Source organism: Strix aluco, chromosome 1 (genome assembly GCF_031877795.1).
Source record: "Strix aluco isolate bStrAlu1 chromosome 1, bStrAlu1.hap1, whole genome shotgun sequence".
In the NCBI taxonomy this organism is placed as follows: domain Eukaryota; kingdom Metazoa; phylum Chordata; class Aves; order Strigiformes; family Strigidae; genus Strix; species Strix aluco.
This window is the reverse complement of record NC_133931.1, coordinates 10,165,659-10,183,826: the sequence shown is the minus strand read 5'-3', so window position 1 is coordinate 10,183,826 and position 18,168 is coordinate 10,165,659. Positions and strand designations below refer to the sequence as shown.

Below are 18,168 nucleotides of genomic sequence, written 5' to 3'. Positions count from 1 at the left end.
AAACTAGGTTAAAGTGAGTCTCTAATTTCCATTCATTTCCACAGAACAGAAATGTTGACAGTTTTTGTGCAAAGCCATATCAGAAATATACACTTACTTTATCATCTAAGTCATCATCACTTTCATCGATTTCTTCCTGCCGAAGATTCCATTCGTACTCTACATGGACGTGTGGGTTTAGCTTTCCTGACTTAGCCTGAGAAAGCTGAAAGAAATGACAACTCTTGTTAAAATATTTGCTGTTCCTTTGGTGTCGATGAAGTTAGTTTTATAACAGCAAGCAATAAACTGAAATATTTAGATGTTTCCAGACATGAAAAAGAAACAATTTCAGGGCAATTGCACAAACATCCTTTATTTATTTGAGGTATAGAAAAACAGCTAAAAGGCAAAAAGGGAAGTTGCCATGTTTGACAAGCACTTGTAAAGACGACATGAAGCACAAAAGCAGAATGCATCTGGAGACCTCCTTTCCAAAACGGAAAGGCAAAACCTATTTAAAAAATCTGGTACATACAACTAAATACCCCTCCAAAATCATGATCCTTGTGCTGGAATAAAAATAAAAGGTATTTATCCTTTATTTAAATATTTCCTACCCTCTCACTGGATAAGGCTAACGTGTTTTACGCGCAAAATTCTTTTACTTTGCCAGCCCAAATAACATATTACCGTTCCTTAAAAATCTACTACTTCAATGATCAGCAAAAAAGAAAACTGCAGTTCATGGTTATTCTGAGGAGATAAATTCTCCTTTTCAATGCTTAGATTTCCCATCATTTTTTATTCGTTCATAACCTTTGAAATGTAGTCTACTTAGTTCATGCAGGGGAGCCTTTAACCATCTTCCCAAAGTAAAATTTGGAAGGAAGAAAGTATTTTCAATCTGTTACATAAGTATTTATGAACCCACTTGAGCTGAAATTGAATTCAACTAGACAGTTAAGACTCCAGCTATGCAACAGAAATTTGCTTAGTACATCTACCATATTGCAAACATCTAGATATTTATTTTGTACTTTTTTGTTGCCCAAGGTGAACAATATGCTCATTCATATCTCCTTTTTACTCTTAACCTTATCACATTGCCACTTCTGAGAAAAATGCAGAAATGATTTTCCTCTTCAAAAATGAAAAAAAAAAGTGTAAATGCTCTATTACAGTTAACTGAAATAATCAGTAATGTATTAGTGGAATTTCGACTACAATAACTAAAGCTATTAACTGCTAGATAAGTTCAGTGATAACATCCCCTTGTTTTTGTTTGTTCTACAACACAGTCAGTTGGTCCACATTAATGGCAGATGTTACTTTATTAAATATATACTGCAAAGAAAAAAGCAATCCATACCAATTGTGTGTTGCACAGCTGATCTGTTTTTCAGCTGACAGAATACTGAATACACTGGAAACGGTACTTACACAGCAGACATGGGAGTAACACAGAAGTCAGTGAGAGTACCACCTTATCAACTATAGCAAAATGTTGACTTGCATTCCCAGAAATATGGAGAATTATTCTGGTTTGTGAAGGACAAGCTCTCCTGATTATGCAATAATTAATATATAACAAGACCTTTCAAATGTCAAAGGAAACGTATTAAGATTACCAGCTGCAGAGAAAATGTAGATATCCTCCTTGGATCATCAAAATGAGGCCAGAAAGTTCTGAGAAATAGACTTAAGCAGCAAGTGACAACTGTTTTGTAAATTCTTCTGGTTTTTGTCTTGAATGTGCATCTGCCACATTACTTAGACTTTTTAATCCCTTTATAGTACTTGAATTCACTTGCCTACTAAATGCATGCTAGTGAGAGGTTAAGAACAAGCTTATTGGTCTGATTCAGAATCTTTATTTCTGGCTAACTGCTTCAGAAGAGTACCTGGGAAAAATCCTTCAACTCTAACACCTTTATTTCTTGAACGCCAATAATTTTCTAGAGTGGCATTGTTAACATCCCTCCTACGTTCTCAAAATTCCAGAAAGTTTTTGCTCTGATCACATTCAGAAGAGGGAAAAAGTCCCACAGTAGCTGGTGTTCTACATTTTTTGATACCCTGACTACCAGACATTACACTTTTGCTTCTTTCTCCTTTGAGGAGGTTTAATTTCAAGTTGTTTCAAATCTCCCCATAGACTTTCACCATCTCTGAACTATCTGTCCCGTTAAATAATCTGGAAAAAGCCAAAGCAGGAAAAATCAAATGAAGATACAGACCTAAAAGGTCTTGGACAGATTTAATATTTCAGGGGGTGTTTTGTACTCCTGATAGAAATATCTCTACGAAGAACTGAGGTGATGAAGCCCAAACTTCTTCAAATGATGCATTAATTCATATTCAAATACGTGACCCTTCAGTATTTAAGGTCTTCAAATATGCTAGTCAAAATAACTAAGTACTTCCAATAGAAGTAAGATCTTTTACTTAAACTGTTACAAAGAAAATGACCGTTGTGTTTTCAAGCTAGAAAATATTCATCTATGGTAGGACCTTCAGATCAGCATACAGCCAGCTGGCAGCAATGCCAAGTTTGAGATGGTAATGATATCTTACATAGATCACATCTTTAAAGAAGTAAACATCACCCCGCTGCCTTCCTTCCCTTTCCCCCTCCCCTGGTTCTTACCAGTTCCTCACACTGGACAGCTTTCACTCGTTTTGCTGTGTCCAGAGCCGTCTCTCCAGCTTGATTTACTACAAAATTAAGAATTAAAAAAAGAGTGATTCTTTGAGATGTCTAAAGAATCAATTCATTAAGTTTCACTATTTTTCGCAGAGTAACTTCTAAAAGTGATCAAAAACGTCTATTTACTCTATAGCAGCTGCAGCTCTTTAAGATTCCACTCTAAGTGCTCATGCATTTCATGTATCATCAGGTTCTTTCTGAACAGCAGCATCTGCTGGGACAGTTCCCAAATCCCTCCTAACCATCCTAGCAGAGAATATAAAGAAATTTAGTCATTTCAATCTCCACTCAACTCCTTTGTATTCATGTAAAACTCTTACATGAACAAGCAGCAAAAAGCAGACAGGATAACATAGCTTAAAAAAAAGAAAACTATTCTGAGATTAAAAAACAAACAAACAAAAAAGGGAAACATTGATCCAAGCATGTTTTACTTTGGTTAATACGTAGCGGTTTGAAGCCTGAATTTGAAGACAGAAGCCCTATTCTAAGATGACATTTGAACAAGAATAATTTTAAAACTTTCTAGCTATTTCGTCTTTATACAGGCTATAAAATGTGCTACGTTTTAAAATAATGCCTGATCAGAAAGAAGATGATATCTGAGCACTCTGGAAGGTCCTCTGGCATAACATCTAATGGGATCCTTCCTAGATGCTCAATAGCGAGTCTCAAGAATCAGAAACATCCTCCACACCCCAACCTTATGTGGACAAACCTTAGGTAAAATTTATTGTTACAGTATAGCAGTAAATGCCATCAAGCTGGAACAGAGTATGCTCCACATCATATCCAGATTGTAAAGCATTTCCGTGATTAGAAACTGAAAACAATCAAACTGAAGTGTCATAAGCAAATATTTCTATGTATAGTATTACATATAGAATGCCAGTCATGAATTCTAGAAAATACAAAGCAGTCATCTAGAAAAGCCTATGAATTTGAAAGAATTAGGATCCCTAGAAGGAGGGCTCCTTATGGAAATACCTGATATGGCTCATGAATTTTAATACGAAAAGGAATGAAAATACAATATTTCTTAACTGAAGTTAACACACAGATAGCTTAAGAGACTACCTAACTTCCAAACTTTCAACCTTTAAGTATAAACCTGATGCTTGCAGGCCTAAAGAAGATATGCAATTCCTATTAAAAAAAAAAAAAAAAAGACCCAAAAAGGTAAGAACACCCTTCTGGCATCTACCTAGGAGTGAGTTCAACAGAAAGACCAATAAACACACTTAAGCTTGTTCAGATAGCTTCTCATTTTCTTAATTAGGGACATATCTGCTAAAAAAGGTCACATCACATTCTTTGACTTATTAGAATGTATTCTAAGGATGTATGAAAAGGCCAAGAAGACCATTGACTTCTGCCACTGAGCTATGAACTTAAAATTTATGCAACAGTTTTTTACTGAGCAGCGGAGGAAAATGATGGTGCTGAGGAAAAAGTGAGAAATAAAAGTTTGTACTCTTCAGTTTGCACCAACTGTTCAGAAAGCTTCCCTCCTATAGCAAGAACTGACAGAATGCAAATGTTTTACAGACGTGCTGATGACACTTAGCTCCTGAGCCTGACAAGCTGGATTCATGAAATACCTTCCTAACTCTCAAAATATGGCAGGCAAAGGAGACCATCTAGTAAACAAGAGATTATCCTAAGTGTGAGCAAACAGTTCAAAGATATTCTATTTTTAATTAAAGTTTTGCTAAGCCATGATGAAAAATGGGCTGATTTAGGTATAAAACTTGCTGTACCTATCTCACACATGTAGATGGTAAACAGAAGAAGAAAGGCAGCTGAGAAAGCTAGTCCCTTCCCTAATCAGCTACAGTGGTGGCAAAGGCATGCTGGGTGAAACCGCAGTGCCAACTGACATTAATATTACAAGAAGAATTAACTGTTGTGTACACAAAGCCCACACACATCTAGAGTGGAATTAATGGGCTAAGGCCAACTGTAGGAGTTTCAATAAGGCCAAATGCTGGGTGCTGCACTTGGGCCACAACAACCCCCAGCAGCGCTACAGGCTTGGGGAGGAGTGGCTGGAGAGCTGCCAGTCAGAGAGGGACCTGGGGGTGTTGATTGACAGCCGGCTGAACATGAGCCAGCAGTGTGCCCAGGTGGCCAAGAAGGCCAATGGCATCCTGGCCTGTATCAGCAATAGCGTGGCCAGCAGGGACAAGGAAGGGATCTTACCCCTGTACTCGGCACTGGTGAGGCCGCACCTTGATTACTGTGTTCAGATTTGGGCCCCTCACTACAAAAAGGACATTGAATTACTCGAGTGTGTCCAGAGAAGGGCAACGAAGCTGGTGAAGGGTCTGGAGCACATGTCGTACGAGGAGCAGCTGAGGGAACTGGGGTTGTTTAGTCTGGAGAAGAGGAGGCTGAGGGGAGACCTCATCGCCCTCTACAGCTACCTGAAAGGAGGGTGCAGAGAGCTGGGGATGAGCCTCTTTAACCAAGTAATAAGCAATAGGACGAGGCAATGGCCTCAAGTTGCGCCAGGGAAGGTTTAGACTAGATATTAGGAAGTATTTCTTTATAGAACGGGTTATTAGGCAGTGGAATGGATTGCCCAGGGAGGTGGTAGAGTCCCCATCCCTGGAGGTGTTTAAGGGTAGAGTCGACATAGCACTTAGGGATATGGTGTAGTTGGGAACTGTCAATGTTAGGTTAATGGTTGGACTGGATGATCTTCAAGGTCTTTTCCAACCTAGACAATTCTGTGATTCTGTGACTCTCTAATGTGAGCAGCCATTTGAAGTATTTTAACATAAAAGTACTACATGAATTTTACAATATAAACAACAAACCTAAATTCCAGGACACTTAAAATGCATCAGAAATACAACTCTGTAGAAAAACTAGGGTTTACCATTAGTGTTTCATATTAGAAAATTTTTGTCACTATTATCTTCTAAGAATTTAAGTTCCATTTCTTAACCGAATGTTTCCTTTAGGCTTTTTGGTGGTAAAGTCTTCATCTTTCTAACACAGTTTCATTCTTCCTTTTAAAAGTTTACTTAACACAGTGAAACATAAATAAAAATTGGTTAAAATAATGGAAAGAAGTTTTAGTAAATCTTTATTTCCTATTTTTAAATAATGAACTTACCTACATCAATAGTTGGCTTCCCCCTCAAAAGCAATTTCAAACACTCAGGCTTATTATACATACTGCAGTAGTGTAGAACCGTATTACCCAATGCTGTTTGCTTATCCAGGTTTCCACTAAACACAAAAGAAAAAACAATCAAGAAAAGTATACTATGCTGTTCTATTCATTTCAGATCTAGCATTCCTATAAATAATAAATGTGTAACTACATTACTGGACAAATATGAAGGAGAAAAATATTCTTATATTAATCATTCCTTTCAAAGAGTTATTTGAAAGCATACTGGAAATTCCTGAGCTCTGGTTGAAAAGGACTGAACATCTATAGATCTACATCTACAGAAACTCAAAGATCTGAACCTAATCCTTTGTAAGCTCACACCAGTTATTTTCCACCTGCCACTTTACTGAAATTTTTTTAACATGCTAAATTAGCCCAATAATAACATTATTTGAAAAATCATTTTGATACAGTTAGAATATGTTAGTAAGTCCCACGCATTCAAGGAACTATGAAGACGGTGGCTGTGAGGATGCACAAAAGAGTCATAAGAAGGAATATACGGATACACACTGAGTTAGGGAAGGGTAAGCTGTGCAAAGGGGTTCACAGGGTTTTTTAAAACTGTGCTTCCTTCAGTTTTCAATTTCTAAAACAGTTTCTCAGAAGAAGTTACTCACATATTGGGATCAATATAATACATTTATAAAAATGAAAACTCTGAAGATGACAGCTTTTCTTCCACTCAGTACTACCCATACTGAACATTAAGTGCAGAGCCCATATGGTTGTAAAGATGCCCTTAAATTTGAGACTGAGACAAAAATACAGGCAGCTGACAGAAACACGTAAAAGATGATAGTTGTCTGAAGCAACTATGAAGCTTCATAAGTAAATATCATTTTAAATAATAATCCAAAATAACAAATCCCTTAATAATGCTCAAAATAATAATAAAACATTTTTCAAATAATGATCTCAAACAGCTTGCAAATATTAGTAGCTTATTTTTTACTTTAATAACACTTCTACAATAGCCAGCACTCAATTTAACATGAGGGAGTAGTGGTAGGATAAAGTAGTCCACATAGCCCAAGAGATGGTGTCAGGAACATGGATTCCAAGTCTGTGTGTTACCAGAAGACCAAACTTTCTCTCTAACATTCCCTATATACAACACTACATAAACCATCAGAGAGGGGAAGGAAAAGAAATAAGTATTTACTGACTGCATTCCAATAGCAGGAGGGAAAAACAAAAAATAAAAAAATCCTCAAGCCTTCCCCCCACCAGCTCAAACAAGTTGTGATGAGTCTTTTGTGTTTCCCCAACTCTCCTCTCATCATCCTGCAAAACCCACCATCTGACACAGCAAGCAACTGTTGCTTCTTTCACTTAATAGCATACTATAGAAGTGGACTGGAACTGATCTCATTTAATCATTACCTATATTGTGAAACACATAAAAAATAATATTGTACCACTACACCATTTGGGGTTTTTAATGTTTTCATTAACATTTTTCACTTCTATGAACACATCTCTTGACAAGAAAGACTAGCTCAGCCAATAAACTAGGTGTTGAAAATTACTAGTTAAGAAGATTATATTATCAATAACTTTAACAGTTTATTAACTATTAGAACACCATTTTCCAAGCCAATCTAGCTTCTCTTCATAATCTTCTGAGAAAGATCCTTGTTTTCTACTCTTACAATTTCTTTGCATGTATCCTGTATTTGGAACGTTTACTTGTCATCCCCCCCCTTTACCTGAACTATTCATTTGCATTGTTTCATATTGTCATGTGTTCTAAATCAATGCTCATTTGTTCTATATTATTTAGTCTGGAGAAAAAGAGGCTCGGAGGAGACCTTACCACTTTCTACAACTACCTGAAAGGAGGTTGTAGCAGGGTGGGTGTCTTGTCTCTTCTCCCAAGTAACAAGAGATAGGTCAAGAGGAAACGGCCTCAAGTTGTGCCAGAGGAGGTTTAGATTGGATATTAGGAAAAAGTTCTTCACTGAAAGGGTTGTCAGGCATTGGAGCACGCTGTCCAGGGAAGTGGTAGAGTCACCATCCCTGGAGTTATTTAGAAGACATGTAGATGTGGTGCTTAGGGACCTGGTTTAGCAGTGGGCTTGGCAGTGTTAGGTTCACGGTTGGACTCGATGATCTTAAAGGTCTTTTCCAACCTAAATGATTCTATGATTCTATGACTGGACATCCTTTCATCCTATTTTTATATAACTGCTTTCCATGTTTTTAATCCACACTCCTCTCTACTCATTAGGAGCACAAAGGTCACTTCAAAAGTATTAAATTATGCTCTTTTGAAACATATTTAAGAAGAACAATTTTAAGTGATGAGCAAACACTGTTTAAAGCACTGCAAGGATAGTTCTGAACATCTACATTTTTCATGCACAATTAAATGAAAAATGAGCAATCCATACCAGTTTTGTACAAGGAAGTCAACCAGATGGAGAGAGGTTTGGTCAGCAGTCCGGACTGCTAAATGAAGTGCTGTTTCACCTGGCTCCTAAACACACGTAAACAGAAGTTAGATTTTTGTGTCTTATTTCTGCAAAGCTTACACTATCAGACCTACCGTGATATATATCACTCTCTTACAACAAGTCTTTCAACAGAAAAATATTATTAGAAAATTATGATGAAAGCATTCTGATCTCTAAAAGACACCACGTGCTTCAAAGAAAATGGCATCACACTTTCTGAGAGTTTTCTCAAAACCAGACCCCCCTTTTTTCCAGATGGATAGAACAATCCTCAGGAACCTTTAACCATTTTAGCTACTAGTAACTAAAAGTGACCCTGTCAAGGAATACCGAGGGAGTTTACAGTACTCATTGCATTATGACACCTTGGCACAGCCACAACACTATTTCCTACAGATTCAGGGAGAAACCCCACAAAAATCATTGTCCTACATACATTAAATCTCTTACAGAATCAGAGAATGGTTGAAGTTGGAAGGGACCTGTGAAGATCACCTGGTCCAACCTCCCTGCCCAAGCAAGGCCACCTTGAGCCAGTCGCCCAGAACCACGTCCAAATGGCTTTTTGAATATCTCTAAGAACAGAGACTCCACAACCTCCCTGGGCAACCTGTGCCAGTGGTCGGTCACTCTCATAATAAAAAAAAGTGTTTCCTGATGTTCAGAGGGAACCTCCTGTGTTTCAGTCTGTGCCCACTGCTTCTGCTCCTGTCACTGGGCACCACTGAAAAGACCCTGGCTCTGTCTTCTTTGCACCCTCCCTTCAAGTATTTATACATATTGATGAGATTCCCATGAGCTTTCTCTCCCCCAGGCTGAACAGTCCCAGATCTCTCAGCATTTCCTCACATGTCAGGTGCTCCAGACTCATTAACATCTTTGTGGCCCTTTGTTGCACTCTCTCCAGTATGTCCAAGTCTCTCTTGCACTGGGGAGCCCAGAACCGGACACAATACTGCAGCTGTGGCCTCACCAGTGCTGAGGGGAAGGACTGCTTCCCTCAACCTGCTGACAATACTTTGTCTAGTGCAGCCTGGGATACCATTGTCAGTCCTTGCCACAAGGGCACAGTGCTGACTCATGTTCAAGTTGGTGTCCACCAGGACCCCCAGCTCTTTTTTCTGCCAAGCTGCTTTCCAGCTGGGGGGTTCCCAGCATATATTGGTGCATGGGGTTGTTCCTCTCCAGATACAGGGATTCTCCTTGTTGAACTTAAACGGAATCATACTTTATTTTCTATACATATAACATATACATTAATGCATTGAAATGAAAATACAAATGCTGTTTAATTCAGTTTGTAAGTTGCATGAGAAATTAATTTAAAAGCAAATTTCATTAACTCCTAATTGATCATAAAGGGCATGTTTAAAAAAGTGTATTACAGTACATAGATTTAGAATTAAAGTCACAACTTTAAAAAAAAAAAAAAGACTTTATTAAACATCAGAGTTTACAGTGGACAATGCTGCTATAAATGTCTTAACTGGAGACTACATTTCAATTGGTGTCCGTACCTTTCTAGGCATCACTGACTGTAATAGTTGAGAAACGCTAAGGAGCTAATTCTGTGGTAACTGTTATGGATGACAAATACAGGGAGCTTAGCTTGTAGTTAGGGAATTTGTAATGTGTTTTCATGACAAGCACTCCATGATATCTCAAGTGCTGAGACTATATTGAATTTATTCCCTCCACTCGATACACATAGGCACTCTGTCCTTTGCCAAGTTAACTATTTTCACAGAACTTGTTGAAAACATTCTCTGAGATCTCTCCACATTGGGTTCAAAACTAATAGGAGAAAACATTGCTGACCAAGTGGTTACGCAGCATCAATTATCTATAAAAACATGTTACATTCTCTTGAGCAACATTTCTACATGGATACTTGAGGTCAATCTGGACTCATTTAAAAAAAACCAAACAACCACCTGTTATTGACTTCAGAAGGAAGATCAAGTATTCAGAACTTTAATTAAAAAAAAAATCTCTCTCCCTAGTTGAAAGAAATTGTACTTCTGTAAATGTTTTATCAGAAGCTGGGAAGGCATCAGATTTACTATTTCCTCATACAGAGACATGTATACAGTGAGTCATGTGTTCCTTCAGCAACTACTTTAAAAGCAGGTATGATACTGTCTGTGGTATCAGGTGCCCCTGGGTTACCATGTCAAACCCTCTCTTTTTGGGCCTTTTCCCAAAAGAAGCATACTGCAGAGCAGGTGCTTTTCAACATACTGTAGTTGCACCTAGAACTATGATATTACTGTTGCACTGTGATATTACTATTGCATTTCACACTCCCTTAGACCAACTGATGACAACAGATACAGTCGTCTTTATGCTCCCCACAAGGATGCCACATTCAGGAAAGGAAGAAAAAAAACTCCACCATTTTCATCTGTTATTTCTCTTGTTTTAGCATCTAAGGTAGCAGCCTCAGGTTCTGGACATTTTACAAATACACATTATTTAAAATACTCTGCTTTGTTTACCTGATAAGCTTACCTGTCCAGGCTCTAACAGTGGCTCCATTAGCTCTACCCCCTCTGCATAGACTTGAATTAGTGCAAGTAAATCCCTGGATTTGACAGCCTCAAGTAATTCACTCAGTTTAGCTGCTGCAGACGTACAAGTCTTCCTAGAGAACTTATGATCTACATATTTAGCAGTGATAAATTCTTTACGTGCAGTCCTGTGGGATGTGAAAATAGAGCTTAGTTTAGAAACTTTTAAAAAATGGGTCAATGATTTAAATTTAAAATCACCTTGCCTAACTCAGAAGCTGAGAAGGGAAGAAGAAAACTATCAGATAAAGATTGTTATTTATTATTATCATGCATGTCTTTCTTGCAAACAAGCCCCAAATAAGGTACATTCAATTTTACCCTGCCTTCTTCTTACATACAAAAGTGAGCCTGACTCTGGGAACTAAGACCAAAGAAAAAACAAAGCCTTAAGTGTGATTTCTCATGGAAACAGTCTACATGCAAAAAACAGGATAAGCATGAAAAATATGCTAAACCCACGATAAAATTAAAAATACTAAGTCAGCTAGAAAACAGCATAATAGGTTAAAAGGTCTTCTGTGGCAAAACCACATCTATTATGTTCTCTGTGCAACTCCTAAACCAGGGAAAGGACGAAAAAGCTTGTCACCACCTCAGGACAGTCAGTACCTGAAGCTAGTGTCAGTTAGTCCAACTGTGTGTTTATCACTTGAGGGTATATTACAAAACTCAACAACATTCAAGATTCAAAATAATGAATCTTGAAACCCAAACTTGGAAGTTTTCTCCACTGAGAAGCTGAGGTAGCTAAAATGTGACTACATGACAAGAGACTGAACTTCTAAGAAACTCCACAGTTGGAGTAAAAAACCCGAATCTTCTGCCATCCTAGCCCTCCTCTGGCTTGGTTACTGTTTAAGACATTTTACATCACATATATATTCCACAGTAAACTTAAAGAATTTAAAGATTCAAAACTTACATATCACTTGATGGACTGGGTTTAGGTGAAGGACTAGGTAAATTCCCTTCCATAATATCATTAAAACTAGTATTTCCTACATTCTTGGCCAGCTGCAATAAGGGAAAAAATGGACATATGAGGGTGGGGTATTTTGGGTCTAACAGCAAGCTAAAAACTGGAGCATTAATGCACATTTTCCATACTATTAATATAAGATGGAACACACAACATTGCAAAATCCTCAGTAAAATTTGATATAAATTAATAGTAACTTTTCAAACAACTCAAGATTTCTGAGAGAGTACTAGTGCTAATGTTAAAACTACACAAAACCCCAGAATTCCCTTCTACCTTCTCTCAATTTTCCCATTCAAAACTTCTGTAACAAGTGTCTTCTCACAGGCCGAGCACAGTTGATGAGATAAGCCTGCTGTAACTGGGGCGCTTTTTTTTTTGGTATTTTTTTCTTCCCCTTTTTAGTAGTCTCACATCAAACTCATTTCATAACTTTAATGTTACAGGGTTTCTTCCATCAAATCAAAAGATTCATCCAACATTTTCCAGTCAAAATTAGTAATGGTCATTCTCACTTGTCAAGTTAAATTAACTTTCATTTTTTTCAATCACATGAGATTTCAGACTGTCCTGATTTAGGGTCAAGATCAGCTAATAACAGGCAACATTCTGATAGCACTAATCACAACAGATGACAATATTCATTCTACAAAACATCAGGAAATGAACATGAGAAGTGACAAATGGTCAAATTATAATACATAATAGTAAAAACCCTCCCATAAGATACATACAAAAATATCAATAAGACATTCTGCAAAACCCATAACTTAAAAAAATTAACTGTAAATTATACACCTGAATGTTTCCCATATACAGGTCAATATTTGACTCAAAAAAAAAAAATCTAAATTAAAGAGATTTACCAAGAGTTCAGACGTTCCTAATTTGTCTAATTCCAAAGACTGGATTCGAGAAATATGGACACCCATTTCTCTGTGTATTCCAGAACACTCAATGCAGGTTAAAATGCCCAAATTAGTTGATAGCCATGTTGGATCTGTAAAATTGAAAACCAAAATATTTAATCAAAGTCCAAGAAAAGGTTTTCAATGGTGGTAAGAAATCCCAATGTATTCTGAAATCATTCCTCATTTAATGTTTTAACAAATGGAAATAAACTAAGAATATTCCATACTTTTCTCCAAATTGCAGTGCAAATTTAACCATAGATTTCTACCAATAGAATTAAGTTTTTCAGATTTAGGGACAGTCCCAAAGGCACTGAATTTAGACTTATAAATCCATACTGAATGACTGTATTTGAATACATTTAGGATTTTGTTTCTCATAGAAAGAAAGTAAGGCTTCTGTTTCCTGTTTTTAAAAGGAACAGAACTCCTAAATTCCACTGCTGGCAACCTCTGAAGTTTTAATCTTTGCTTCTGAAACTTTAAATCATCTTTCTTCATAAAAGATTAACCATAGCATTTTCCAGTATGTAAAACAGTAATATATTGTAGAAAATTTAAGGAACACTGACTAGTCCAGCAAAAAAAAGAATAATTGTTGTCATGGAGGAGATCTGCATGTAATATTCAAATAGATCTTATACTATGAATGCTACAAAAGAAGCAAGACCAGTTTTTAAGGAAAAGAAAAAGCTCCAGACATTATTTTGTATACATACATGGCTTCAGATTAGACTCTTCCTTGATCTTAAATAGTAACTGATAAAGCATTAAGTCAAGAGTTCTAAAGCAGCAAGCTGGGGTGCAGAAGTGAAGCTTAAAACTTCACTAAAAATTAAATTATGAATGAGAACTGTAATCCAAAGTTTCTGTAGAGTTATATGAAATAATTGAATGAACCAATTCCAGGATTTGACATAATTGTATTCACTTTTTATTTTTATCTAGGTATTTCTTACTTGGATCAGTTCTGCATCAGCAAGCATTTTCAAGACACATACTATCTACTCAGTTCCAAATGAATATCACCTTCTTGAAGTGTCTCTTTAGATGTGAAAGCTGTAACAGCTGCCAACTACCACATTGATTCAGTAGTTCTATGACAAGTTGACTCTTTTCAAGCTCTAAGCGACATACAACTGACCTGTAACTGTACTTCTGAAGATATTATCTGATAGGATTCCAACTCTGGGTCCCATTCTTTGCATAAGACTACTTATTCCACCTCTGAATATTTTTGATACTGCAATTCCAGTAGTCTCATGCCAAGATAAAACCACAGAGGAAGATCCTGGCCAGGTCAATTTTTCCACAATCATTGTCTAAGCATTACTCACTTCTACTTAGTAGCATGCACAGGATCAGTGATGCCAAGCAACTTCCATTCAAGTGCAACAAGCATCTAGAGACAGTGCAACAAGAACAGTTCAAACTCCAGAGGGGCTTGAACTGCTGGAAGTAAGCACAGACAACACACAAAAATATTTTAGTGAATTCAACGGAACTAACGTATGAAAGTTATATTTGTTCTTTTAAAAACAGGTTGAAGACTGATCAACACATCACTTAGAAAATTACTTTGCACTCTACAAACACGTCTTTAAAGAAATTACTTTGCTCCCAACAAGAAGTTGATGACATTAACAAATTGAGATACCTGGTGAGCCACAATCACAACAGACTTCATTTCCGGGTAATCTCTGTATGTCATCAATAATGGCTTTTGTCAGATCCTCTAAACTGTTTTCCCCTGTGCTCTGCTCTCCACGGAATGCCATATTTAATGCTTCTTCTTTGCTGTTAGTCAATACTGATATCCATCTAGCACAAGATAAAGACCTTAATGAAGATCTGCATTTGCAAATACAAGTTAATCTATAAACTGTAGAAAGCTTGCCAGGAACAAAATATTAGTGGGAATATGGTGAAGTATTGTCGGGGAGACTGAGTGTGGAAAAATGTGAGACACAGGAAGCAAAGACTTGAGAAAAGGTAAGTAAGAATGAGAAAAGAAAAAAGATAAAAAGTCTTAATTCTAAATTCCCTTTCATGAACATTTTTAAAGCCAAAGCAGTACAGTTCTCAGGTTCCTCAATAAGCAGAAGCTGTGGAAGAGAAAGGGTTCAATTAAGCTCCTGTAAACGTAACTGCTTTAAAAGTAGGTGCCCAAGATCTTCCTGAAGTCTATCCCATTATTAAAGGAGAAAATTATAACCACTGCTTTCTCCAGTGTGCATCTCTCTTCACAGAGGAGACAGAAGGCACATTTTTGAATGTGTTGATGTTTAGTTGCCTTTCAAAATGCAGGTCTCAGTGCACTAATCAGAGCCAGACCATAATGTCCAAATTAATGAAAATTGCCATGGCAACAAATGGGGTAAGGAAGAGAAGATGACAGCAGAGTAATGATATTGATAGCCAACATAAAATTTGAAGAGCAACTGTTGACTGCAACAAATCAAGACTCTTTAATATTTCAGGCACTAGTTTCCAACCCCCCAACCACTCTGCAAGTTTTTGTTTACACAATAATGTTTTAAGTAAAAACAAATAAACCCCTCAGTGGCTGCTGCCCTACATGTGGAAGTAAAGAGGGGAAAGCAGTTACACTAAGGACAAGCACATTGCAGCAACAAGCACGTTGCCTGATTTAGAAAAAGAGCAAGTTAAAAAAAATCATCCCAGGTAGTGATTTCAGATGTTTTAGATCTACTGCAAATACCCATTTTTTTTTTTTTACACACAAATATTTTAAACTGGCAGCACCCTCAATCCATTTCCTGTTTACAATTTCCCAATGTGCTAAAATGGCTACGGTCATCTAAAGCAGAGATAATTTCAGACTGAAATTCATAATTTCTCACTGAAATAATAATGCAAAGATAAACTTTAAAGAATTTCAGAGGGAAATTTATGTACATAATCTTGCAATACAGATTCAGAGCCTGAACTGCTATATAAGCACTGTATATTATGTGCTTCATACACAAAAGTTTTTTAAATTTTTATGGGCAGAGAATAATCTGGGAACTTGTACTTAAAAAAAATACTTTAAAAATTATTGAAAAAAACATCTTAAAAATAAAAGAGAAATTGAAAGATCTGAAAACAAATTTGTTCCGTAGTTTACATGCCGAAAACAATATGTTAACATGAAATCTCTCTCTCTAGTTATATGATAAAGTATAAGAACCCACACTAGATGGCATTCCTCTGCAATTTTTCTGATGGAATCCAATGTTATTAAAAAAATAAGAGGCACCAGTGTTTTGCTTCTAATATTATAGTAATGTTTGGTTAAACACATGGAGTAAAATAATCATTAAACTCAGACAGACAACATCTATTCTGACATTTGTTGACAATTTCTTTCAGGGTTACAATTTGATTAGTTTGTTAAAAAGGCAGAATTTGAATAAAATTCAATTATGCAATAACAATTAAAAAATTATTAGATGCAATTAAAATAAACACAACATGACTGAGCCAGCTGTTAGTGTGACACAGATTTCCATATTACGAGTTCCTAAACTGTAAGAGCAGTAACTTCTTTTGGTTGCGTTTCCTCAGCTAGAAGGAACCCACTGTCCAAAGCTGCATGTCACTGGTGTCCTCTGTGAGACAGCCAGAGCGAGAGGCTCCACAGTAGCAGCTCTTCCCAGGCAGCAGCAGCAAGGCCCATTTAACACAAGCACGATAACAGACACATTCTTAATGACTAGTGCTATCTATGCAGGAAGCTCCCAGTCAGCCACCCGGCCTCCCTGGAAGGCTGTACACTCAAAAATAAACAATTCAAATCATTAAATAGAGTATATTAATTCAATGCCAATAGTTTTTAAAAACTGCCTTATGACTGCTGTTCTTCCTCTTTTTCTTATCTGTACTAGTTTTGGGGGTTTTTGTCCTTCCTTTTTTAAAAAAATGTATTTGCTTTATTTCACAATACCACCAGTGTCAAGCTAACAGTCAAAAAGCTTCTGGTAATACTTTGTAGTGTTCTTTCAAATAATTTAAAAATTACTCAGTCTCACAGAATTGCTTTGTCTTCTATCTAATACAATGAGACAGGTTGTTCAATCTTCTGCTACACTTTTTCTGGATCTCAGTAGTTTCTTAAGATCCTTTAAAGCATTTTTGTTTGCTGGAGAGTCCTAGTTTTGAAAAAACTCATGAGGCTAAACAAAAATCTGGCATCATGGGTGACTTCTGAATCCAATGAAGGAAACAGATGTATTCATTAATCTCAAGTGGACCAGACACTCACTCAGATTCCTCTTAATTTTTCTTCAGTATTTCTAGGCTAATAAAAGCTCCCCTCCTCCCCCCCCCGCAACGAGTCTAATAGTTTTTCTTGGTTTGTAATAAAAAATTATCTCTGTCTCTTCTAACAATCGCTATCACAACATTGTTTACAGGTAAATTCATAAACAAGAATAGTATAATATTTTTCAAATATTCAGAAACAACTTTTTTTGTATGGAAGAAGCAATAGATCTTCCAGTTCAGTCTTCTCAAAGTAAAAAATGCCTGAAGACTGTTGCTAAACACTAGACTGAAGTTAGATGTGTGTTTCTTCATGGCAAAATTTCTGAATCTAGCTTTGTTTATAATCCAGGCATTTCTTACAGAAATGGATATAATCTTGATTTTCAGAAAGAGGGTAGAAAAAAACTAAAAGGTTATGTCTAGAGTGTGTTTGGCCCTATCCACAATTATCAAAATGCATAAAGTATCTATTATATATGTTAAAAAAAGAAATCTGGTTATATTTTAGAGATCTGAGGTTACTTTTCTCATACACATAAATATATACACACACATACATAGACACACTTCAACCCCTCTGCATACATTGTACTTTATCTACTAGAGAAATTAATAATCTGCTGAGAATTTCGAAGGACAGTCAAGCAGTAAAGGTCATCAGACAGCTGGCTGGATAAAAATCAAGAAATGCTCTGGACTAAAGGAAATGTTTGAAGGGAAGCAGTAATAAACCTATAACAGAATGTAGACTTCCATAATTTTTATGTTAAACCATCTGCTTTTTAAAATTATTATTATTTTTAAGTAGTTTGAGGAGCTATTTATGGGAGCAGTTTAAAATGATCATTAGGAAAATTATGCAAGGTCAGTTAAACTAGAGTATAAAGACATGCATCTTGCTTTTTTCTCTAGATATGAGTCTGGAAGGAAAGCGATTTGAAAAATCTATTTATGCATTTATTTTTCAATTGATGCACAAAGGAAAAAAGACAGAGCAGAGGCAGCACTAAAACTGAGTGGACAAAACACAAGATGGAGAAGAAAGGGTCAAGAGAGAAGCACAAATATACAAGTCAAGTGGAAACTGGAACAAGAGTATGA

At 36.5% G+C, this 18,168-nt stretch overlaps 1 protein-coding gene across 4 annotated transcripts in view; it reads right to left on the bottom strand.

The window, feature by feature from the left end:
* Positions 1-18,168, bottom strand: part of ASAP1 (ArfGAP with SH3 domain, ankyrin repeat and PH domain 1) — a 157,430-nt gene that overhangs the window by 26,840 nt on the left and 112,422 nt on the right. For all 4 annotated transcript variants that reach the window (XM_074840829.1, XM_074840902.1, XM_074841052.1 and 1 more), the window contains 8 exons: positions 14,456-14,619; positions 12,754-12,887; positions 11,831-11,922; positions 10,847-11,033; positions 8,273-8,358; positions 5,814-5,929; positions 2,630-2,697; positions 98-205 (listed from right to left, as the gene is read on the bottom strand). In XM_074840829.1, the coding sequence (XP_074696930.1) occupies positions 98-205; positions 2,630-2,697; positions 5,814-5,929; positions 8,273-8,358; positions 10,847-11,033; positions 11,831-11,922; positions 12,754-12,887; positions 14,456-14,619 (955 nt within the window). The remainder of the gene's footprint in view (positions 1-97; positions 206-2,629; positions 2,698-5,813; positions 5,930-8,272; positions 8,359-10,846; positions 11,034-11,830; positions 11,923-12,753; positions 12,888-14,455; positions 14,620-18,168) is intronic.